We start from the raw sequence: 25,274 nt of genomic DNA, 5'->3' as shown, positions 1-25,274 counted from the left end.
TTAATGTCGATTGGCACATGGAATGTACAGGGCTTGAATTCCCCGGTTAAAAGGAAGTCGTTATTAAACAAACTGAAGGACATGTATCTTCGATAGTATACCTACTAGAAACTAATTTGCTTGAGCGGGATGACAGACGTATGAAGTCTAGAGCATTTCCATGACCGTCCTTTGCCTTGGGGGGCAGGAGGGGAGGTGAGGGGGGGGAGCGGGGTGAGGCTATCTTGGTGGGAGAGCAGATCCCAATCTCTAAAGGCAAGGTCCTTCGGGATCCGCAGGGGTGTGACCTCTGCATCAAGTGTGTGCTGTAGGAGTGTCCATTCACTCTAGTCTCACTGTATGCTCTGAATTTGGCCCAGGAGACTTTCTTGGAGGCCTTCCTTCTACAGGTGCTTCCTTTTGCTGAGTGGCAGGTCTTGATTGGTGGGGATCAAAATGCGGTGCCCAGCCCCTTGGTTGATAAGACTCTCCCCCCCACAGAAATAAGCTGGACTTCAAACACCTACATGCATTTGGCCATTTTTTGTGGGAGATGGGGCTGGTTGATGCTTGGAGGTTGGCTCACGGGGAGGAGAGGGATTTCATCTTTCATTCTCATGTTCATGGAGGCTTCTCTAGATTAGATCTCATGCTTATCCGAGGTACACTGCACCCATGTGCCTAGGGGGTGGAGATAAGACACAGACGCTATCTGATCATGCCCCAGTATCACTGTCCCTGGCGATTGTGGGAAGGCCTGAGAAACCCAAAAGTCTGTGAAAGCTTTATGATCTGGTTTTAGGTATCCGGTGCTGTCTAGAGAGCTGGGTGAGGTTATCTCCAACTACTTTCATGAAAATAGTGACTCAGGGCATCCATGTGAAATAGTATGGGACGCTATAAAAGCAGTTGTCAGGGGTGAATTCATCGGAAAATCTGCAGTTCATACCAGGGAGCGACAACTGATCTGGGTACAGGTGGAGGGGGGAGGTTAAGGGTGCTGAACAGGAACACAAAAGACTGGGCTCCTGTAGGGCTTTGCGCAATCTTTGGATGGCACGTAAAAAGCTGGAGGAGCATCTTGCTGACAGGACTGCTCAGGCAATGTTGAAAACTAAGCAGCACTACTACACCAATGGGAACCGAGCCAATCGATTTTCGGTGGCTAAGTTGGTTAAGCTCCAAAACCGAAATGCAGTTCTGGCTCTACGCGGTAGGGGATGATGCAACGGGGGGAGGCCATTTTGGATGGGTGTTTAAAGCGTGGACGCTCAGACCCAGTATCTACAGCAGGTAAATCTTCCTAGCCTATCAGGGGAGGAGTGGGACTCCCTGGAGGCGCCCATAGTTTCAGGGGAAGTGGCATGGGCTATTAAGACTCAAGAACAAGACCCCATGTCCCGATGGGTTCACAGCTCTCTTCTACAGAAAGTTTAGCGCGCTCCTGGTTCCCCCTCTGGTGGAACTCCTTTAGAGTCTCTGGTAGAGTTGCTCCACCAGGGTCCTGCTACCAAAGCCAGCTAAGGATCCGGCACGCTGTGATTCTTACTGCCTCATTACCCTTACAAACATGGACTGAAAGTTCTTGTCTAAAATTCGGGCAAGGCGCATGCTGGAGGTCCTCGCTAACCTCATAGATGGCGACCAGACAGGTTTTATCGTGGGACGCAGTATCCGTGATAACGTGAGGCATGCATTGAACTTACTGGAGGTGGAGCGATGTCAGGAAGCGTGTCTGGGACTCATTGCACTAGATGCCCACAAGGCTTTTGATGGGGTGGACTGGGGAAACCTTTGGAGGGTCTTCGTACGGTTTGGTTTTGGCCAAGGGGTTATTATTAAATGGGTAATGGTCTACCAGAGTCAATACACCTCTCTCTGAGTCAGTGGGCGTGCTATCATCTAGATTATCCATCACCAGGGGGACAACGCAGGGTTGTCCACTGTCCCTGCTGATTTTTGCCCAGACTATGGAGCCACTTGCCAGCAGGATCAGAGCGAATAGGGCTATAGAGCGGATTTGGGTGGGGTGGACTATAAGGTTTCTCTTAACGCAGATGATGTGCTGTTCACCCTGACCAACCCCCGGGAGTCTTTATCTGCAGTGTTGTGTGAACTAGAGGAATTCAGGAGTGTCTCTGGATTTAAAGTGAATTATGTTAACTCACCATGGCTGGAAGTTTGCCTGCAGCCTCGGGATAGAAATGAGATCTATGGCCTTGTTCCTATACAGTGGACACGCAAGGGCTCCCTATTTGGGAGTGCGTATTCCTAGCAATACTGCAGAGATCTATATATCTAACTTTCCGTCGCTGTTCCAATAGCTGTCTGGGAACCTAATGAGATGGGGCCAGCAGTTGATATCCTGGTTTGGCCACATTGCAGCGGTCAAAATTAACCTTATATCTTTGTACGGCGCTCCCGACAAGGGTCCCCGACCCAGATTTGCATACGGTTCAGGGTAAGATTTCAAAATTCATCTGGGGGAACAAGCGAGCAGGGATTTCTAGGAGGGTGCTCCTGAGGCCAACTGGGGTGGGGGGCCTTGAGGTCCCTGATGTCTTACGCTAGAACTTGGCCACGCAGCTTTCTCATATGGTCACCTGGGGGATACTGCATTGCAGCCGAAATGGAAGACAAATCAACAGGCTCAATCGGCTGTTAATCTCCACTGTCTACCTTCGTTGATAGGGGCTTTCTGGGACAGGAAGGGGGGTTCTCACTATTGGCCACAACCGAGTGCTCACTCTACTATATGGGAAGAGCGCTGAATAGAAGGGGGCGACTATGGGGTTGGGTCCTCTCACGCTTGTTTGGAATAACCCAGGCCTTCAGCCTGGATGTGACCGTGGGAGGTGGGCGACGGGGGGCCCTGACTTCACTATCCCAACTATATAACCTGAGTGGTGCAGTCCTGCAGTCACTCCGTACCTGGCTGTTCTGAGCAGAGTCTTTCTGCCCTGTCTACAAGCTGACTGGGAGGAGCTGTTGATAAAAACCCAGTCTGACCGCGGAGCGGCCGCAGAGTGGTTGCTGAGTGGTGCAGTCCTGCAGTCACTCCATACCTGGCTGTTCTGAGCAGAGTCTTTCTTCCCTGTCTACTGGCTGACTGGGAGGAGCTGTTGATAAAAACCCAGTCTGACCACGGAGCGGCCGCGGAGTGGTTGCTGAGTAGTGCAGTCCTGCAGTCACTCCGTACCTGGCTGTTCTGGACAGAGTCTTTCTGCCCTGTCTACTGGCTGACTGGGAGGCTGACTGGGAGGAGCTATTGATAAAAACCCAGTCTGACCACAGAGCGGCCGCGGAGTGGTTGCTGAATGGTGCAGTCCTGCAGTCATGACAGGCAGGACGGCAGCAGAGGAGTTTGAGGAGCGCTGCTTGAGAAGCACCAGACTGCGCCGAGACGGAGTTCCTTCACAAGATAAGGAGAATGATGACCCGGCTGGGCCTGATGAACCTACTGAGTCAAGAGGTAAAAGGAAGACGGGCATAGGTCTTGCACCTTCTTCCACAACATCAAGATCTAGACTACCACGTATCCCTGCATTAAAACCCCCTACTAACATTTCCAATGACTTGGTGAACTCTCCTAATAAACCAGCTGTTAGTGCCCCCCGATTCTCTAACACCAGGAATACTCCAACCCAGGCTCGCCGTCTTTGATTTTAAGGAGCCTCTCGGGTCTCCAGTGCAGGGGGGGCTGAAGGAGACTAGGGTGGAGGAGGTGAGGGAGGTGCCCATGGATTATCCCGATGTAGAAGTTATGCCTGAACTAAAAACTGGAGACACTTGCTTCAATCACAATATTGCGCCAACAAACAGTGCAGACCAACCCATGGCGAGCGATAACATCCATCAGCCAGCTGCACTCACCTTGCCTGTGGCGGAGCTGCCTGGGGTAACGCTGCCTCTGGGGCCACCGCAGGGGCGCTGGGCCGGAGGGGCTTTGGAGGCATCGAGTGATTTGGCGGTGGTGGATAACCCTTTGGGCGTCGTTCCGCCTACCACAGTGACGCCCAACTTTTGGGAGGGGTGGCGGTCGACATCCATGTGCCCGAGGATGGAGCGGGCTTGGCCGTGTTGGGGGCGGCGAGCGGGGGTGAGCCGGGAACATCGCTGCAGGCAGGCCTAGGGGCTGAGGACTCGCCCCAGGGAGCTGCCGCTGCCTCCAGCGCTGCTGGTTTGGGTGAGGGGGCACACTTGGGAACTGCCGCAGCCTCCGGCTTGAGCTGCGGGGTCCCGGAGGAGGAGAGGGGACCCCAGCTAGCCCTGCCGGCGGCGTGCATGAGGCCCCCGTGGAGGTGGAGAAGCAGAGCGTGGCTTGCGAGGCTGCGACTGGGAAGGGGGAGGAGCATGCATGCAACACCAAGTGGGTGAGGACACTGACCCCTGCTGGCAGTCTGACAGTTTTGAGGAGGCCAGACCAGTGAAGAGAAAGGAGCGTGCAACAGCAACTAAACAAAAAAAAACGGAATGCTGGGAAATATACATCAAAACCAAAATCTCGGATGGCGAGCTTTTGGAAGGGTGGGTCGCAGTAGAAGAATCTATCCTCACAGAACAACCACCTAACAGCCTGGAGGAGGTGGGGGCAGTAAAACAGATGACTGTAGGTAAACCAGTACCACTTGAAACGCCAGTAAAATAGCACTTTGGGAAACCACCTCCTGCCTCTCCAACTCCCCCCTATACCTCCACAGACGGTAGGCTCGGTGACACCAGAGCCCAACTTGTCAACTGAAAAATCAAAAAGGACCCCACCGCCCGTGGGTGAGAGGGTGGAATCGAATAGTGGGCTTCCCTATGGACACCCGCAAGGAGACGCCTCAGTCCATATTCATCATGACCTTCGGAATGCCCCCCCAGGTGCAAGGATGTTATAAACACAACCAATAAAATCAGGGTAAACACGCCCCAACGTGAAACGCATGGTAAACCAACACTGGCAACCAGAGGTGTGTACCCCTCCAAGCAGGCCTAGGGAGGGAAGAGACTCACTACAGGGGGGCTCAGGGGATACACCACAAAAGAAAATGGATCTAGTGTGAGTAATGTCCACAGTAACGATTGCACTTGCTCCCTTTAGCAAATTGTATGAAGCCCTGAATGATTCAGTGAGAACAAGCAGCGACCATGGCCCCAATGCATACCAAGCTACTATATCTAGAAAAGCATATAATGATCAAAGAAGCAAGACTAGAGAACACGAGAGCAAGGTACATCGTGCCAAATGGACTCGGAGAGAAAAGCACAAGGAACCCAGACCAGCGACAATTGCCAGAACAAAACCAGCGAGCTGATAGCCTGTGGAAAGAATGTGATGAATACACAAAACAATGGATGCATTAATACGGACTGCCCGGGAATAACCCCGATTGCAAATGAAAACGTGCTGGGCAACAAATCACTAGCTAAACCCTCAAATACAAAACAGAAATAACTTGAAAACTTCTTTAACAAGAAACCTAAACCAGTGGATAAGCCAAAATTAAAAGCAGGACCAAGCCCTGACAAAGCAGAAGCTAAGAGAGTGGTTTTAAAAATACTGACCCCAACAAAGCTAGCAAGACGCACTGCAGTAGCGAAGCGAGGAACTGGGGCCAGCAACACCACCAGGGTTTCACTAGCGGATAAAAGAGTTGAGAAAAAGGAAATTCTCTGAGGAAGAGAAAGTGGAGGAAGAGGTCGATTCTATGGAGGCCCTACTGAACCTAAGCACATACACGGTTGAAGATTCTGAATCGGACATACCTCCATCTAAGCCTAGAGCACGAAATGCAAGTGTGCCTAGATGTGCCGAAGTACCAGACCCACATTTAAAGAAGCAAAGAGGTCAGAAGCACAGCAAGACCCAGTTTAGAACTATGGGAGACAAACGTAGGGCACAGGAGCCCCGTTCACCCAAGGTCCCAGAGTCAAGAAGAGAGAGTAACTCTCCCCAGGATAAACGCAGACATGGGTCAAGCACAGGACCCCTCAGGCCCTCGCAGAGAGAGACTAAAACCAAGAGGAAGTTAGAGAACCTTCCAAGTGACAGTCAACGAAGTAAAGCGAGAGAACGAAGTAGGGGCCGAGTAACTCATGACATGAGTAAGCAACGGTCAAGGAGCCCAACGAATAAACGCATTAAGACCGACTGCTGCATCTTCAAAATGGAGAGAACAACAGAAAAGCCAGAAGATTTTAGATTAAGCAGGAACACAACGCTGCATATCTTCGATCAAGTCCCAAATTTATGGCAATTGACCTCCGAAGACCTAAAAATCGTTGAACCTTGCGAAAAAAGCAGGAAAGACCAGGCCTACCTACATTTATCATCTGCATTAGTAAGCAACATCTTAAAGACTGAGATATCCAACCTTCGATACCTGGGATATGATCTGAAAGAAATGCAGGACAACACTAAACAGAGGAGCCACGAGGCACAGAGAAGTTTAAAGACGAGATCATCTACTAAGAATGAGAAATCAGCGAACGGACAAAAAAGGTACGAAAAAGACAAGTCGAAAGCTACAAAACGAACAGCACAACGGCCGACTACATGGCACACACAAGTCGAACGAAAGGAAGAGGAGGGAGGAGGTGCCCCAGCATGATTACAAGAAATCCTCAGAGGGCAACCGATTAGGAAACCCGGAAAGATGGCCAAAAGGCCCTGGAGAAAAAATAAGAATCACAATAGCCAAAGCCCTCGGAGATCCTCCAGAGACGAGAGAGGTATCGAAGAAAGGCGCTCGGCCCCACAACAAAACCGGACTTGGGTATCGAAAACGCGGCAATATCCAAACAAAATCTAGCAATTAGTGGACAGAAAGCCCTCGTTGAGCCAACAGGTGAAGTCGACCCACCTGACAATGGGCTCATGGAACACCCGAGGGTTTTCCCACTTGACAGCAAGATATCTACTGGATTCCAGTACGTGTTAACCAGGATTTGAGATTTCCCCCACCCCCCCATCTCTCCACTGTCGAGTTGCCACCCCAATCTGGTGGCCTGAATGAGAGGTGAGAGATGTAATTCTGCCAGGTGCTCCAAGCCACTTCCATATCATACTGCCGTCAGAAGTCCGGCCCTTGGTCTTCCTGCGCTTCCCTTCTCTGCCGGGGTAAAGGTCAGGGTGTATCCATCGAGGTATGGCTTCGCCATCAGCCATGTTTCCTGCAAACACAGGATATCGAATGATCCCAGGTTAACATCGGATCTTGCTGTCAAGTGGGAAAACCCTCGGGTGTTCCATGAGCCCATTGTCAGGTGGGTCGACTTCACCTGTTGGCTCAACGAGGGCTTTCACATAACGAGAACTGCAACATAAGTAACAAAGTGCCCCACTCCTGGAAGACATCAAACGTGGTGCCGATCTTTAAAAAAGGAGCTAAAGAAGACCGAAGGAACTATCGCCCCATAGCGCTCCTGGATGTTATTGGGAAGGTCTTTGGATCATGTGCCCTGGATGGCCTTAACACCTGGCTAAAATAATCCAACTACACGGATCGATTTCAGACGGGGTTTGTCAGAAATATCGGCAATACAGCAAACATTCTCTTATTATGCTCTCTCAAAGCAAAAGTCCAACAAGGAGCACCGGAAATATTTATGGCCTTTGTAGACCTCGTGCAGGCTTTCTATCGAGTGGATCGAGAACGCCTGTGGGCCAAACTAACTTGCAGGAACTGCCCGGATAAAATTCTAGCTCCAATCAGGGCCCTTTACGAGGACACTACAATGAGAGTCCGTCTGAACGGCGAAGGGGCCTTATCAAAGGAAATTCGAACTGCCCGAGGAGTAAAGCAGGGCTGTCCGCTAGCTCCAGCCCTGTAAAATGCATACATAGAAGATCTGGAAGAGGAGTTCGTTACAGCTAGGTGCTTCCCCCCTATTGCCAGGAGGAGCGAAAATACAGAGACTCCTATATGCGGATGACATCATCCTGTTAGACCAGACAGCGGTAGGGCTCCAAAGACAGTTGGGCAGTTTGCTTACGTATTTGGAAAATAACCACCTCGAACTAAACAAAAGCAAAACCAAGATCATGACCTTCGAAACAACAACTCGACCAGCAGGCAAAGAGAAATGGAGTGTAGCGAACGAGAAAATAAAATCGAAATCGTGAAGAGTTTCAAATACCTGGGAGTGACGTTAAGCAACAGCACCATAGAAAAACCAATGCAGGAGTCACTGTTAGCAAAAACAAAGACTCTGGAATGTCAAGCAAGGATGATCGACAGGAAGTTCAGGAAGTTTTCTTTGATCCCGGTGCTGTCTTTCTTTAAAGCCAAGGTCGTACCGTGCAGAACGTATGGGACTGAAGCTATGCCACAAATCCTGAGCCAGTTCTGCGACAGACTGGAAGGGCAATTGTGGAAGAAGGTGTTGGGGCTTCCAATGTCGGTTCTAATACACCATATCAGACAAGAACTATGCCTGCCTTCACTGAAGGGGATTGTAGCAAGGAACACCTTGATGCTCTTCATAAAATTGATCACTTGACTCCTCAGTGCCTGTCTTTGAGATTTTGAATAAAAAATTAAACAGTGGAAAAAACAAAATTCTAACAACTTGGGCAGAACACTGCGTTAACCTGCTTGATGAGGTGGCCCTGACAAGAGCCACACTAATACAAAATCCAAAGAAGGTGGCAAAAAAACTGGCCGAACTGGACTGGATCAGAACTCAGGACAACGCCACTTCATACAAATCAATCAAAAACTTCCCCACATTACCAAAAAGGATCAACGAGATGAGAGGTTACTTAAAAAAAATTCCCAGATAAGTACCTGTGCAATACCTTCTCAGAATTAGACTCAACCTCCTAAAGACTAACGAGATCTTAGCAAGAAGAGGTGAGTCCCCCCTCGGACACGTGCCGATACTGTAATACCCAGCAGGTGGAATCAATCCCGACACCGTCTGCTGATGTGCGAGGGTTATCAGGAAGCAAGAGAAACCTACCTAATGAAATTCCTGGGAAGCTCAACTACAGTTGAAGACGAAGACTGGTAGATTCGCCTGATGGGAGGGGAGAAACTGAATGAACAGTGGCGGGGACCCTATTTTTTTAAAAAATTGGCCTTGTACAGGAGCACAAAACGAGAGCAGGAGACAGAAGGACAATCATGGAGGTACAGAACAGCTGAACTTCAAATACTCAAAGTTTTAAGTAGTAAAGAAAGGGGAACAATTTAAACTTGATGGATGAACTCTTGTAAAAATTGTAAACTTTGTATTACAATTAAATCAAATAAAAAAAAATAAGTAAAACAAGTCCAATGACCTTTAGTGAGTGCAAACTTGCTTTTACACTACCGGAAACAGAGCGGTTTCGCAATGCCCAAAACAGGGAGCCCCTAAACCGCTAAATGCTCTTGAGCTGACACTGCAACAGGGCTTGTTGCAGGGCTGGGTCTCAAAACTATATAAACTGTTAGATATGGGGCTCCAGTTCCATACATGACAAAGTGGGAAGCTGACCTGGGGGAGACTATAGAGGATGATGTGTGGCTGGGAATATGGGGAAGGATGCTTAAGTCATCTAGATGTGTCACAGACAGGGAATGTTGCTACAAATTCTGTTATAGGTGGTATCTCACCCCGGAAAGGCTGCACCATATATCACCAGACTACTCTGCTTCTTGCTGGCGGGGTTGTGATGTGGTAAACTCTCTCTTTCACAGGATGTGGCTGTGTGGTAGGGTGAATCTTTTCTGGAAGGAAGTGTTCTCCAAAATCAAATATATCACAGGGTTGTCACGCCCCATGGACCCATGGGTAGTAGTGCTGGGGGATTTGAGGCAAAAGTCCTTCTCTCTTACGGGCCCTATGGCTGCTCCGATTGGGCATCTCCTCTTAGCTGCAAAACTGACTATCGCCTGGAATTGGAAATCAGCTGAGGGTCCAGTAATTCAAATGTGGTGGGTCAAAATATGGGACACTCTAGTTGCACCCAAGATAACTGGCTGTTTGACGGGCGATACACTAAATATGTCATTGTTTGGAAGCCATTTTATGACTTTACAGAGAACTATCCTGCTGTGGTTGCCAAGCCTCCTCTGCTACGGTACATTTCGCTGCTGTAATATTGTTTGGATTGTTGCATTATGTCTGGCTAGTCCCAAGGGGTAGGGTGGGAGAGGTGGTGGTGCTGCAATGTATTCCCCATGACTAAACTTTGCATTATGATGGAATCTGTCACACCTGCTGCTGTTGAACTGAATTGTAGATGTCATGCATGTTCATTTGCTGCCTCTCACAATGTGTTAAATAACGTTTTTTGGGAGGAAAAAACAAAGTAGGTTCTGAAAAGCCCCCATATCTGGTGGCAAATCAAAGAGGTCAGGATTACCAATTGCTTCTGTGGTGTTCTGGATGAGCTGTTCTTGTTCTGGCATCACATTCATGTTTGACTCCTGGAGAAGCTCAGGATCCGGTCTTTTCTTTTTAGCCAAATATCTTCCTACCAGGTATCCCAAAGCTAACAATGATCCATGTTGTGTCTCCGGGTTCTGGAAGAAAATGGCACACCTCAATTGACTTCATCATGTACAGGCCAGAAAGTTTTGCACCAACTACTCTACAGTTTTAAATGATGGCACCTGAGCCTCCCTCTCCAGTACGCTCACCCTCCCAACCTCCACTCATTTTTCTACAAGGGTATTGCTAGCCCAAGATAACTATGGATTCCATCATCAAGCATCTACTATTCTGTATACTACTGCTGACCTTCCCTTCACTTCACTTTCATAAGACTGACTAGGTTTCCAATGTTTTGCCTTTACCTCTAAATAGAGTTATTTGGGGATTTTAACATCTGTCCAACCAACATCAGCTTCACCAATGCAGCTTACTCCTGTACAAACTTAAAGCCCTCCAAATCCATTATGTATATCTGACGTACACCACTACAAAGTACACACTGGAAATTACTGTGCCCAGACATCCATAAAATATTATTTTTAATGCATCCTGGTCAAACCAATGAAGAGACTCTTTCAAAATATACTTCATAGTCCACCCCCTTAAAGGGCCTACATAACATTTCCATTGCTCTACAGCCCCTGGATGTGTGCAGGCCTAACTCGCTCACATGCTGTTCCCTTTCTTGGAGCTTGTTCTGCCACCTACTCCTCTCTTTATGTTCATCTAACGTTTTACAGTACTTCTTAGGACCTACTAGTAAGGCCACTCTCTTGAAACAATATAAATACAACAGCAAGAACTTCCTGGTGAATTTATTTCTATCTTAAAAGTCCCAATTCAAACCCCAGCTCAGGTCTCAAATGCTCTTGATGCACTCAACTGGGTGTGCTTACTTTAAAACAATATTTGACAACCCCAACATTTCTAAGGGACTGTTTGGACCCTTAGGTGAACTCAACTCAAAAGGTTCAGTCACTCACTTCGGTCCCCTTTTCTTTGTGAAGATAGAGTTAACATTTGTTCAGGAAAAGCTAACTCAATATTCCGAGACATCGCCATATTGCAGCCAGACACTGCACTAAATCAGCACATATCTTTTCCCACCTTGATTACCAAAACGTCTCTCTTCGGCTTAATCCCACACTCTTTTCAGATCCTCTAAGATATCATGCTTACCACTTAATCCTTGTCCAAAACCACTGGCCATCACTGTTATGGTTAAACCGCTAGCTCCTATGGCTCAACCCCTTTCTAGTCCATTTCATCAGTAGCCTCCACTGAGGCCTGGTCAAACTATCTTCAAAAGTATAGGCAGGCAGTTGTGACACCACATCCTTATTCATTATATGCAGAGGGCCCCGAAAAACTGCAAGAATTCAGAGTTTCAACTTTTAAAGGACAACCAAGCATGGTTTCAGCCATATAGGGGTTTACAGCCAGCCTTCGGCCTAAGTGTTGTTGAGGACAAGCAATTGAATCAACACTATTAAGGCTCCCATTCTATTAAAGGTCTTGGTATCTTTCAATGAAGTTCATCACCATTTGCTCCTCTCATATCTTGAGGTCACCAGATAATTATCAGACACGTATATGGTTCCCATCTGACAAAGCCTAGCAGTTCTCCTCCTCTCTTCCCACAAGTCCATTGATTGGGGACTTGCCTAAAATGCGTGCCTCTGGAATTCTCAATACGCCCATCACTTGAGCAATTACTTAAAAGTTTATGTGACTTAGATTAGATAATTCATGTTCACCTTATAACCTTTGCAGGCAACTAAAATCATATTCAGACAACAACCACACACTATTTCTCAGTGCATGGAAGCCATGGACTCATGTTTAGAAACAAACTGGATCAAGCTGATCAAGGACATTGTACTGATCCCAAACAGTCATGAGGACCTTTGAAACCTCTCCTTCCGACATCCTTGGCTCTGTGGTCTCCTGGCCCCACAACCTAAGTCAATATTTTCCATTTCTACTTTGGCTTTTAACCCTGGTTAACTTCAAAGGAGCCCCTTGGAGGAGTACGATGCACTGAGAATACACTAAATACATATTAAACAAAAAAAGGCATGTTAAGATATCAAATGAATGTGTACCAAGCTAACTGCTGTGAAACTCTGCTGCTGTCAAGGCACATTTTCATTTGAAAAATCTGCCATGTGACACTTGTTTTTGCACATTTCTGCAGTGCATACACAGAAACCTCTTACATGATTGTCCTTTGTAGTCTTGATCAGATTCTGTATGGCGGTCTTCAGTTCATCTCCAGACATCGTAGAAACCACAACTGCATAGAGTTGGGATGCCAACTCGCGCATCTCCTCTTTACTGGTGTTCATCAACCCCTACAGAATTTACAAAAGTACATGTCATAGAAATGTATCTTAAAAAGGCACGTGCGCCAGTTAATGCTGGCTTACTGTTTGACTAAGTCAGGACAGAACCAGTTTTGCTGAAGAGATACACATATTGTCATATTACAGTTTTGCTGGATTTACTAATCAAAGACGAATTCCACCCATCTTATACCTGGCAGTATTTTTTTTATTTTAGATATATATATATATATATATATATCTATCTATTAACATTTTGGATATGTAACAGTAAAAGTACAGTGGCATAGTGGCATATATAATCACATTTTCCAAACTTGAATAGAAAAACTGTTCCCCCCCCCCATTCAAAACCCTCTCCCCACCCTCAACTGCCCGAGTATAATCTTTCACTTTTACCAGGTAGTTGATAAAGATCGACAAAGAGGCCAGGCATAGGAATATAGACGAGACAGGCCTTTATTAACAAACATGTACAATTGTTCATCAAAATTATAAATGGACATGACCAGAATGAAACGGAACGTTGTCAGGAGGATTGTTCTCTACTGTGGGGTGGCGTTCATGGACACTAACAAAAACAAAGTTCTCAAGTGCTGGTCTGGGTCTCCCCTTGCAAAGCCACGCAATAAGTAGCTATTTTGCAGTTCTGAGTTTTTAGTGGTTTCATCACCCTATTTTCCATAGTTCTCCGGGTCTCCTCTTTATTCTCAATCGCAGCTTTTCACTCTGGACCTAGAGATTGTGGGTGAACTCCAAGCGGGGTCGCAAGGGTAGGCCAGCAAGGATCAGAACTGTAGTATGTTCAAAAGCGGCCCTCAAGTCTGGTCTGGGTTCTCACTATACCTCTTCCTCATCTTAGTTCTATTAGGGTTCTGGTATACCAGCCACCTGCCTCAATCTCTCGCATCTCACCTGAAGTACTGTTCCTTCACGCCACCTAGGTGTAGCCCTTTGTTTCTTAAGTTCCACTAACTCCTCTCCTTGGACTACTGATCACTCACATTTCTTCCAGTGTGAATTTGTCTTCCTCCTCCTCAAAAATATTCCACTCCTCCACATCTATCCCTACCAGCACCTCCTGGATGTTGGACGATTTCCCTTTTCTTCTATCATCTCTTTCAACAACACATCCACCACCTCTGCCTCTCTTTTCTCTACCTCCAGGTTGTTTTAATCCATCTCTCATCAGTGTTTTCTTGCACTCGCCAACTACTCTCCTTCCCAACTTTACCACCACATTGGGCATCTTCTACACCCCTTGGGGCACTAGTCTTATAACAATTAGAGTTCTCAAATTTGCTTCTAACCCTCTTTACTTGTCCCCCCACGTGGGCACCTTCTTTCCACTCCTCTGGATCTTTCTCCTCCCGGCCTTCTGGGCCAATCTCCTTCCAACCTCCTTGACCTTTCTCGCCCTAGCCTTACGAGTCTTGCTTTTTCCAGACCATCGGGTCTCTTAATTCCCCTCCTTCAGGGTTTATTTTACCGCAGAGCCTTCCCTGCAGCCCTCGACTCCTCCTTACCTCAGCCACCTGCTCTACCCAGGCTCCAAGGACTCTACTCCAACTTTTGCCCCTTAACCAACTTCCTCCATTCATTACCCCAGGGTTAAGATGGATTTCTAAAATCATCCCCTGAGGGGGGTGTGAGGAGGGATTTTCAGAGGCCACCCAATTTATGGTAAACAGGGAAGACACAGAGGTTAGTCAAAACCCAATCCAGGTAGTGTGGATGAGCACTCAAAGCGTAGTCTCCAGAAAAGGGCGAGTGGTCTAGGGCTACAATCGGTCCACACAGAACATTAATAATTCAAGCTAGTCAGTTAATATATAAAATACAATTGCTGGCCATCAGGAAACGCTTGTATGGTGTCTGCCTAAACTTCGTGCTCCGTTCCCATTGGGTTAATTGCGGACTGATCCCCTGTCTCAACCTCCCCCCGGTAAGCAGATTTTTGCAGATGTGAGTTGTTGAAGTGGGGACTACCTAGGTGAAATCTCGGAACCCGATACCCAAGGGTTTCAAAGAAATCGGCAGACTACTTTGGGCCCAGCAGTGTGGCCTGGTATGCTGAGTGAACAGCGGTGGCGGACCTGGTGTTCCCGCACTGTGCGGTGGACTTTATGGGCCCGGGGCAGCGGTTACACCCCGGGGTAGCTTACAGAGAAGAGGAGAGCAGAGCTTGGGGGAGCTGCAGTACCGGCGCAGCGTTATACCACCTGGGAGGCCCGGGGAGAAGGCGGTCAGCCGTGGCTGCCAGCGCTGGTCCCGTGCACCGGCAACACATAGGTGAATACAAGGAAGCAGAGCGGGTGCCAGGGGGAGACCGGACCGCCCCTGGAACCGCTGTTGGAGAGTGTGGTTCCCCCCCAGGTGAGAGAAGAGGTGGGCTCCGCTCCACCTCCCACGTGGGACTTCATACATCATCCGGTGAGGCGCAGCGTTACCCCACCTGTGGGGCCCAGGAGACAGGAGCTTTGCCGTGGCTGCCGGCACTAGTCTTGTGTGCCGGCGCCAAGTAGGCACATAAAAAAGCAGAGCAGGGACCGCAGGGGGCCCGGTCCGTCTCTGGTGCTACTGTTGGTGTGGTTCCAGCCACCAGGTGAGAAGAGAGGTGGGCTCCAATCCACCTCGCACGTGGGTCTAAATTGTGCACGGGGGGTGGGGTGGGGGGGTGGGTGAGAGGTGTGCTCGCCCAAACATGAAGTTTAGCAGTGGGTTTGTGCCTCCCCCACCCATTGCCACTGAGGTGTGAAGCAGGGGTTGAAGAGCCCACCCTTGAAGGGACAATGTGAGGCTGGAGGTGGGCAAGAGGGATACCTTTGGGCCGGAGATGCAGTGTGGACTGTCCCAAGACCCTGGACGTTGGTGGAGAAAGGGACCAGGGAAGGTGAAGGAGGCCTCGGACCGTCAGGCCACTGAGTGAGGTTCCCGACCTGTATACTTGGACGGTGGTGAGAGATCCCCAGAGGGAGTGTTGGCCTGATATAAAGACTTGATAGGTTGGTGGGATCCGGTGGATGGATTGGAAGGGCGTCCTGGACAGATTTACATTCAGGGAAGACAGACGGCATCAGAGGGAGCTTGACTTGGACACAGGGAAGAAGCAGTGCAACATGGTAGCAGCGCCTGAGGATGTGGTTTCCACGAAAAAAGATATTGCTACTTTGAGGGAGGAGATCAGAGGCATTCGGGCAGATCTAGGGGATAAACTGGACGCACTGGACAAACGTGTAGACAAACTGAATGACAGGCTACAGAATTTGGAAAATAATCGAGTTTGAAAGGAGAGAGGCCGTAACCCGCAAAATGGACGATTTTGAAAACCGTGAGCGGCGGAACAACTTGCGGTTTTTCGGTTTTACTGAAAAGAAAGGGGAAACGGAAAGAGACCTGAAGAGATTGGTCTAAAAGGTTGTTAAACTGCTCTTTGGGAGTGACATCACTGCTGAACCCACGATAGACAGAGTACATCGGGCTGGGGGGTGGTGGTAAAGGCCCGAGGTCCGTCCTTGCAAGGTTTCACTACTTCAAGGAGAGGATGCGTATCCTTGGGAAAGCAAGAAGAGAGGGTCGGTTTCGTTGGGGTCGGCCAAAATGGTAATCTTTCAGGACCTCTCAGCCCTCACGTTGGCAAGAATAGGATGTGTGGCCCCCCTTACCAAGTGGCTGAGTGAAAAGGGTGTCGGGTACTGTTGGCGGTTTCCCTTCGCTATGAAATTTGAATATGAAGGTCACAAGTGCAGACTGGTCTCGGAGGAAGATATTCAAAGAGTTAGAGATTAACTCATGGGTGTGTCACGGGGGCAAGAAGTGGAAGGTTTGGGATCGAGCTTGCTGAGTGGAGAGGAGAACAGGCGACGCAGGGTCCGCAGCCTGAGGAAGTTCCGGAAACTGAATACCCCACCTAAGGGCACCTCTTGACGGACACAAAATGTGCAGAGTAATATTGGGGACTCTCTTTGGGGCCCCCTGTTTTTGTTGGCAATAGGTTTAGCTGATTGGGAGTTAACCCAGGTGGGGGGGTGGAATGGCTCACAAAAAAGTTGCTTTGGGTGGATGGTGGGCTTGGGTAATCCTCTCGGTTGTGGGAGAGGGAACTTCACCTTTTTTGGTAGTGAGGTTGGGAAGTCGGGGGTGGTGAGGTAGGGCGTTGATTATGAGTGAAAAGAAAAGTTGGGAACTCGGTTATGGGGGACTTACACCATGGGGGCACCTGGTGGTTCTGTCATTGGCCAGTGAAGTGTGACGAACGCTACGGGTGTGGGGGTTTCATTTGAGGTCTGTGTTTCTGGGTTGGGATGGTGGGACAAGAATTGACTGAGCAGGAGAGGGGGGGGGTGTCCACAGATTGGCACGTTCAACGGGAAAGGGTTGAATTCACCAACCAAAAGGTCATTAGTGGCAAAGGAGTTCCACAGGCTGAAGATGGATGTGTTTTTTGTGCAGGAAACACGTCTAGTTTAAGACGGTAAAAGACCATGTGGGTTGATTGGGCAGTCGTATTGGGCCTCCGAGGTGGTCATGTAGGGGGGGGGGTAGGTATTCTCCTTCATAGGAGGGTCAAATTGGAGCAGACTAAGACATGGCAAAGCGAGGATGGCAGAGCCCTGATGGTTTTTGGGTTTTTTGATGGGGGCACAAATAACCCTTGCAACTATTTATGCTCCCAATCAGGGGCAGATTCAATTTGTGAAGGCAATGCTGAGAAAAGTGATGTGTGCCAGTGATGGTCACCTGATTCTGGGAGGGGATTTCAATGCATGTGCGGAGCCCTCTGTTGGATAGATGGACCATGGGTATGGTAGGTGGGGGGACCCCTAGGGCTGGGGGATTGCAGGACTTCCTGAAGTTTTATGATTTGAGGGACAAATGGAGGGTTCTCCATCCGCAGAAAAGGGGTTAATCTTTTACTCCTCACCGCAAGGCACATACACGCGGATTCATTATTTATACACCTCTCGGGACATGTGGAATAGGGTGGTAAGTTGCGAGATTGTTTTGATTAGTTGGACAGACCAGGATATGGTGCTGATGGACCTGGTAGTAGTGGGTTTGACAGAGGGCTATTCCATGTGGCGGTGTAATGAATCTCTCTGGAAGGAGCGGCTGTTTCAAGAAGAATTGGAGGGGGCTATTAAAGAATTTTTTTAGATTAACGACACAGAGGACGAGGACTTTTGCACGGTGTGGCATGCGGCAAAGGTGACATAACGGGGTCTGTTGATCAGGGAGGGGGCGAGGCGTAAGAGGGAGAGGACCATCTTGGAGAATGAATTACAGAGATCGATTGGGGTGCTGGAGAGGAGAATTTCGGGGGAAGAGGTTGGGGAATTAAAGAAGTTAAGGGTAAGAGGGAGGAACTGCGTTTGCTGGGGGAGGGTGGGCTAGTGAGAAAGCTTTACATTTTTGCAGCAGCTGTATTACGAGAAGGGTGACAAGGCTAACGCACTGTTGGCGGCCCGCCTTCAGGGTCAGAGAGCAGATAGATGGGTATCTTCGGTGAAGAGGTCGGATAGGATTGTGCTGGTAAAGGCAGAGGAGGTGGCGGAGGGGTTTGCCTCCTTTTATGAAAACCTGTATGCCACAGAGGCGGAGGTAGCTGCTGAGGGGAAGAGAGCTTACCTTACTGGGATCTCTCTACCGGCCCCGCCACAGAAGGAGGTGGCGGATATTGATGATCCTATAATGGAGGAGGAAGTATCACTGGCCGTGGGTCGGCTGCAATTGGGGAAGGCCGCAGGGGAGGATGGGTACATGTCAGGGGTTTATAGGACCTTTGGGTCTGTGCTGGTGCCCCATGTGCTGAAACTGTTCAACCATATTCTAACATCTGGGCGGGCTCCAGGGTCGTTTGGGCAGTCTCTCATCCCGGAGTTACCAAAGAGGGCAAGGATCCTTCCCTGTGTGGCTCATATAGACCCATTTACCTCTTCAATGTTGATGCTAAGATCTTTACACGGCTTATGGCGATGTGACTGGAAGGGAATATGCCTAGATGGGTACACTCAGATCAAATGGGTTTTTATAAAGGGACGACAGGGGGCGGACACAATGAGAAAAACATTACATTTAATTGATAGGGCACAAAATAAAGAGGGCGATCCCATGTTGCCGTCGATAGACACAGAGAAGGTGTTTGTCATGATTCCTGCCCCTCATGTCCCCAGCCCTCCAAGATGTCAGGCTGGAGCCAGGCCACGATCACCTACATGCCCCTAAAGGGCCTCTCCATCCCTCCAAAGACCCACTTGGAGTAAGACTTGGCGCTTGTGGCACCAGGCTCACTCACTCCCATAGGATAACATTGGGGATTGGACTTGTAGTGCATTGATGGGGACAAGATGGATGCCCCCACATATTTCGGTTCCCAGAACTGCATGTGCAGTCTAGTCTTTTGGATGTGGTTCATCCAGAGACACCTGGGATACCCAGAGACTATTTAAGCCACGCCCAGGCTGAGAAACATGCTTTGCGTTTTGCATTGCTGTGCATGCAGCGTGAAACTCACCGTGTTCGGATCAGTCTCCAGTAGGCCTGCATCTTTCTTCTGCGCTCAGCTCCTGCAATAACAAGAACACCGTTAGGAACAGCCTTAACTTGCGGCGCTTCTGCCCATCATTCATCGCTTCTTCTGTTCTGCGGGCATCTTCGGCGGTGTCATTCCCATCCCGGCACGCCGCTTCCTAAGGAAAAGGGAAAAGAACAGAAAAAAGGCATTAGTAAGCATTCAGCAAATCTTCGCTTAATTTTAAAGACTGTACAAGCTTCAAACGCTTACCTGAATCCCAGCCGCTCTGAGGGAACTCTGTCTCCGGAACTTCTCATCCATCTGCAAGAGGGAAAGGACACTCCAGGTTAGCGTGGAAACATCTAGAGGCGCTGCATACCGCGCTTACTCACCACATTTCTTCTTCATAACCGGCATCCACCCTGAAAACGTTGCAGCACCTAAAAGACACAGAAAAACAACTCAGTTCAATACAAATACGAAAGGGTCGCATTGCGCTCTCACTCACCTTCAACGCTACTCATCTCAGCAGCACGTCGCCATCCCTGGGCGCTGGCCATCATCTAAGGAAGGAAAAAGTAAAGGAACGAAGTTAGAGAACTGTTCAAAAGACTCATTATACTTACCTGTCGGACTCTTGCCAGCGAAGCAACTAGGCAGCAACGAGCTCGCATCAATCAACGCGCCCCTGCGCTGAAAGCAGGACGGAGAGCAAACTTTCTAAGAAAACAAGGTGAGCTGTGGATCAAAGGGAAGGGTTGGACCCCGGGAAGAAGGGGGTTAAGCACAGAGACAATAGGGAGTTAAACTCTACCAATCCTGTGTTTCAGGCCCAGTCTCAAGTCAAGTAGACTCCAGGGAAGGGTTCAAGGTCGTAAGAGGTCAGAACAGGCTGAGTGACGTCCCCGTGGATACCAGGTGAGCGTTACAGTGTTCAACAGAGTTGATTGAGCCTTCTTGGAGGCAGTTTTGTGTAAATGTGGACTGGGCCCTATAATCAGTAGGGGAATTTTGTCTTTGTACTCGGGACCCCGCGCATGTGTAGTGGTGAATGGGAGGTTCTATAGATGGTTTGATCTAGCCAGGGGTAAGAGAGGGGTGTCCCCTTTCCCCACTTCTTTTCGCCTTATCAATCGAGACATTGGCCCAGAAATTAAGGGAAGACACTTGGGTGGAAGGCATAAGAATGGAGGACCGAAAATATAAACTAGGCTTGTGTGCAGGCGATATTGTATTACATATTCGGAAACCGTTGCACTCTATCCAGGCAGTGGTCGAGTTTAGTGAGCAGTTTGTGGGTGTCATGTACCGGCGTGTAAGCAGTGTCAAGAAACGGATGCATAGCCCTTTAAGAACACTACAACCAGGGGCTTGGAAGTTGGCATGGCAACGCTGGCGTCCTCTCAGCATTTCCCACGGTCGACGCTGGAAGCCGCGGAACGCTGTCATGTGACCTCACCTTTATATTCTCCGCCTACACTCCAGATCGGTGCTTCTGATTGAGAATTGGTGGCGCCTCGTATCTTGTACCTTGTATCCAGTTTTCCTTATCATCCCGGTTCTGTCCCTTTCCCTTCCCCTTCCCTCCAGCATTTCTGATTACCTCGTTGCCTCGACCCGGACCGTTTACCTGGCTTTGGATTTTGGACTGCCTTGTTCTTGTTTGCTGCCCGCATCATTCTTCGACCTCGGACCGCTCACGGATTTCCTAGCCTTCGCCCATTAGTTTTGGTTGCTCTTCGGTTGTCTTCTGGATCATCAATCATCTGGACTGCATCTGGGTATTTTGAGGAACTTTGGAACTTTTCTTGAACTTTGGATTGTTGACCTTGGAACTCTTGAACTTTTGGATTGTTGAACTTGGAACTTATGAACTTCCAACCTGGGGTTTCCTTGTGACGCACACTATCTAGTGTGTAGTAGGCGTCCTCGTGCCGGCGGGATAGGTGGTTGAGCTTTGCTGGTATTCTGCATTGTGGACTTCGGAGTTCTTCTCTTCCTGGTTCCATCTGGTTCTCCCCGGAGTAACGGTAAGCCTAGGGGTTGTTATCAGAATTGGGATCAACGTATTGCATTCTTTCTGTTGTGTTCGGGTTTGGTCAGAAGGGCGGTTGTTATATTATCTGTATTGTGTTAACTCCTCACTTACAGATCCAACGCCTGTCCTCGGCTACTCGTACCACCCTGACTTCTGCATTACAACTTTTGCGTCATCTACATTACAACTCCTGCGTCCTCTGGGTCTCATCAGGTATCCGTTCTTTCCTCTGATTGATCGCTCTGGCTGTCCATTCCTGGGGCCAGAGGGTTCCATCGGGAGGAAGAACTCTTCGGCTACACGACGTGGGCAACTGGATTCTGACATAATCAGAAGCCTTTCAATATGGATACCAATGAGACGCTGTCCACTATTTTACAATTGGTGGCCGATTTACGTAATGATATGACTGCGGCTCATTCAGCCACGCAGCGACACATTGATGAGTTGCAAGCAGGGTTCCAACCCCTTGGGGCAGCTGCCCCACCTTTGGCCAGTGTCTCTGGGGCAGGTGCTGGTCCATCCCAACAGGGTGCTGGACCAGTTTATATGACTACCCAGTTCCCTTTGGCTCCACCGGAACGCTTCAGTGGAGACCCCAAGACCTTTAGGACCTTTTTGAACCAATGTAGACTACACTTTCTGTGTCGTCCTGCCTCTTTTCCAGATTCCACTACTAAGGCGGCGTTTCTGTTATCTCATTTAGGGGGTACCGCGGCTGCCTGGGCTAATCCGTTGTTGGAAGAGGGCAGTCATCTTCTTTACAATTGTGACGCCCTAATTGAGGCTATGAGTCGTGTGTTCGACACACGTTATGCCACACAAGCTACGGATTTAGAACTGCTTGGTCTCCAACAAGGCAGTACACCTCTCCTGTCCTATCTAGCCAAGTTCAATCAGCTGGTGGCGGAAACAAATTGGCCCGAAGAGAAGAAGGCCTCTCTCTTCTATAAAGGGCTATCCGACTCCCTAAAAGACACACTGGCTACCGTTCCGGTGATACCTACTGCTTTTTCGGAACTATTGGATTTGGTTCTCCAGATCGATTCCCGACAAGCAGCACGGAGGGGTGAAAAGAGAACGGTTCCTCCTGTTGCTATCTCCGTTCCTTTACCTGCCGCTGGATCCACGGAACCCATGCAGATTGGGGCACTTAGAACTCCTCTCTCGGCTGAAGTTAGGGAACACCGGAGAAAGAATGGATTATGTTTCTATTGCGGAGGTTCAGACCACTTGCTCCGAGAATGTACCAAAAAACCCGCTAAGAAACAGGGAAACGCCAAAACCCGGTGACTGAAGGGGTCCAGATGCCGGGTGTTTCTTCGATAGACCCTACAATATACAGTCCTTATTGTCTATCTGTTTCCCTGTCGTCTCCCGGTTCTGAGAAATGGGCCGTGATGATGGTCCTGGACTCAGGCGCCACAGGGAATTACGTGGATGCCACTTATGCTCAGGGGTTGGGTCTGCCAGTTATGCACAAATCATGTCCTGAAGTGGTAAATTCGGTAGATGGCTCTTCCTTGGTCTCTGGGTTAGTGACGAAGCGGACTACTGACCTCACCATGATCACTGACTGCGGTCATCAAGAGAGCATCTACTTTGATCTCATTGCGGCACCACAGTTTAAATTCATTCTTGGCTTACCTTGGTTAAGATTGCATAATCCTTCTGTGGATTGGCATTCTGGGGAGGTATGTTTTCCGTCGGATTACTGTGAAAGGAGATGCCTCACTATCAGTTCGGAGATCACCAATCCAAGTCATGCTCTTGCTGAAACTACCCGTACTGTGGGGGCAGTACTTAACACTGTCCTTCCTATGGTGTACAGGAAATATCAGGACGTATTCGACGCACGTGGGGCAGAGATACTTCCACCCCACAGGCCCTATGACTGCCCTATCGAGCTGATTCCTGGAGCTAAGATTCCGTCTGGGCGCATATATTCCCTGACCCCTAAAGAGGACGTGATTTTGAAGGAATATATTGACAAATCCTTGAGTACTGGCTTTATTCGTCCTTCCCGCTCACCTGCTGCCTCACCCATGTTCTTTGTCCCTAAGAAGGAGGGGGACCTGCGTCCTTACATCGATTACCGTGCTTTAAATGCCGTCACGATCAGAAATCAGTATCCGATTCCTCTGATTTCAGTCTTATTGGACCAATTGGGTGCAGCTAAGGTGTTCACTAAATTGGATTTGAGGGGAGCCTACAATCTCGTCCGGATTCGCGAAGGCGACGAGTGGAAGACGGCCTTCAAAACCAAATATGGCCTCTTCGAATACTGCGTTATGCCCTTTGGCCTATGTAACGCTCCGGCGACCTTCCAATACTTCATCAACGACGTATTTCATGACATGCTAGACCAGTACGTAGTCGTTTACTTAGATGACATCTTGGTCTACTCTCCTTCGGTGGACACTCACGTCATCCATGTCTCCAACGTTGTGCAACGTCTAAGAGAGTACCACTTGTATGCTAAGTTGGACAAGTGCAGGTTTCATGAAACCGAGGTAGAGTTCCTAGGCTATGATATCACTAGCCGGGGAGTGCAAATGAGCCAGTCTAAGATCACCGCGATATTGGAGTGGCCTCGTCCTGATACCTTGAAGGCTCTGCAATCCTTCCTAGGTTTTGCAAATTTCTATCGGCGGTTTATCCAAGACTTTTCAGCCATTGCCTCTCCACTTACTAAAAAACCAGCACTAAAAGTTTGTTTGAATGGAACGAGGAAGCTCAACAGGCTTTTGAGGCCTTAAAATCTGCTTTTACCACGGCTCCCGTCCTTCAACATCCGGATCCCTCTTTGCCTTTCATTGTAGAAGCAGATGCTTCAGATGTTGCACTGGGAGCTATCCTGTCCCAACTTTGCCCCGAGTCCGCTGGTTTACATCCTGTTGCGTATCACTCCAGAAAACTCACCTCTTACGAGAGGAATTATACGATCACAGAACGGGAATTGTTGGCTGTAAGAGACGCCTTTATGGTATGGAGACATCATCTTTTGGGGTCTTCCGAACCAGTTCAAGTGTTTACTGATCATCGGAATCTCTTGGCACTGCAATCAGTGAAGTGTACCACGGCACGTCATGCCAGGTGGCATGAATTTTTCGCCATGTTCAACTTCACCATTACCTATCGCCCTGGTTCTCTGAATTCGAAGGCTGATGCTCTTTCCCGCATCCATGGAGTCCCTGAACCATCCGAGCTTAAAGGAGCTCTTCTATTACCCAATCAAGTGGTGTGTGGGTGTACCTTGCGCCCCTCTCTGAAAACAAGGATACAAGAATGGGTGAGAACTACTCCCTCCGAGATTTCTAGCCTGGGGTTGGAGGTCATCAATTCATTGCCTTATAAGAAGGGTAAAATATATGTGCCTGACTCCGACACAAGACACACCGCCATACAATGGTGTCACGATTCAGCGGTAGCGGCACATCCAGGTACTGGGAAAACTATTGACCTTTTGAGAAGGTGGTGCTGGTGGCCCTCCATGTCACACGATGTTCGGGAATACATCGTTTCTTGTGCCATTTGTGCACAGTGCAAACATCAACCGGGCAAACCGGTGGGCCTGCTTCAACCCATGCCTATTCCAGACAAGCCTTGGTTTATGGTCTCTATGGATTTCGTAGTAGAGCTTCCGGTAGTCGACAGCTACGACACTATATGGGTGGTCGTGGACTATTTCACTAAATCAGCCTGGTTTGTACCCTGCCAGGGGATTCCTTCTGCTCCGGTTTTGGCGGAACTGTTCTTGAAGAACGTCTACCGAAGATTCGGTCTGCCTTCCATTCTTGTTACTGACCGGGGACCACAGTTCACTTCTCGTTTTTGGAGAGCCGTGACTTCAACGTTGGGTATAGACGGCAGGTACTCTAGTGCATACCATCCACAAACCGATGGGCAAACAGAGAGGCTTAACGCCACCATGGAACAGTATCTACGATGTCTTACCCACCAACGCCAAGATACGTGGGTTTCTGTT

The 25,274-nt window shown here is 48.9% G+C and overlaps 1 protein-coding gene across 2 annotated transcripts in view; it reads right to left on the bottom strand.

The window, feature by feature from the left end:
• The window catches only part of ECPAS (Ecm29 proteasome adaptor and scaffold), a 3,148,361-nt gene that overhangs the window by 2,016,831 nt on the left and 1,106,256 nt on the right, over positions 1 to 25,274 (bottom strand). For both annotated transcript variants that reach the window (XM_069630810.1, XM_069630809.1), the window contains exons 20-21: positions 12,609 to 12,743; positions 10,319 to 10,478 (exon numbers count right to left, since the gene is read on the bottom strand). In XM_069630810.1, coding sequence (XP_069486911.1) covers positions 10,319 to 10,478; positions 12,609 to 12,743 — 295 coding nt within the window. The remainder of the gene's footprint in view (positions 1 to 10,318; positions 10,479 to 12,608; positions 12,744 to 25,274) is intronic.

The sequence above is a fragment of the Ambystoma mexicanum genome, chromosome 6q (genome assembly GCF_040938575.1).
Source record: "Ambystoma mexicanum isolate Mex_15411 chromosome 6q, UKY_AmexF1_1, whole genome shotgun sequence".
Lineage (NCBI taxonomy): Eukaryota > Metazoa > Chordata > Amphibia > Caudata > Ambystomatidae > Ambystoma > Ambystoma mexicanum.
The sequence above is the reverse complement of the archived record's forward strand: the minus strand, read 5'-3'. Positions and strand labels throughout refer to the sequence as shown.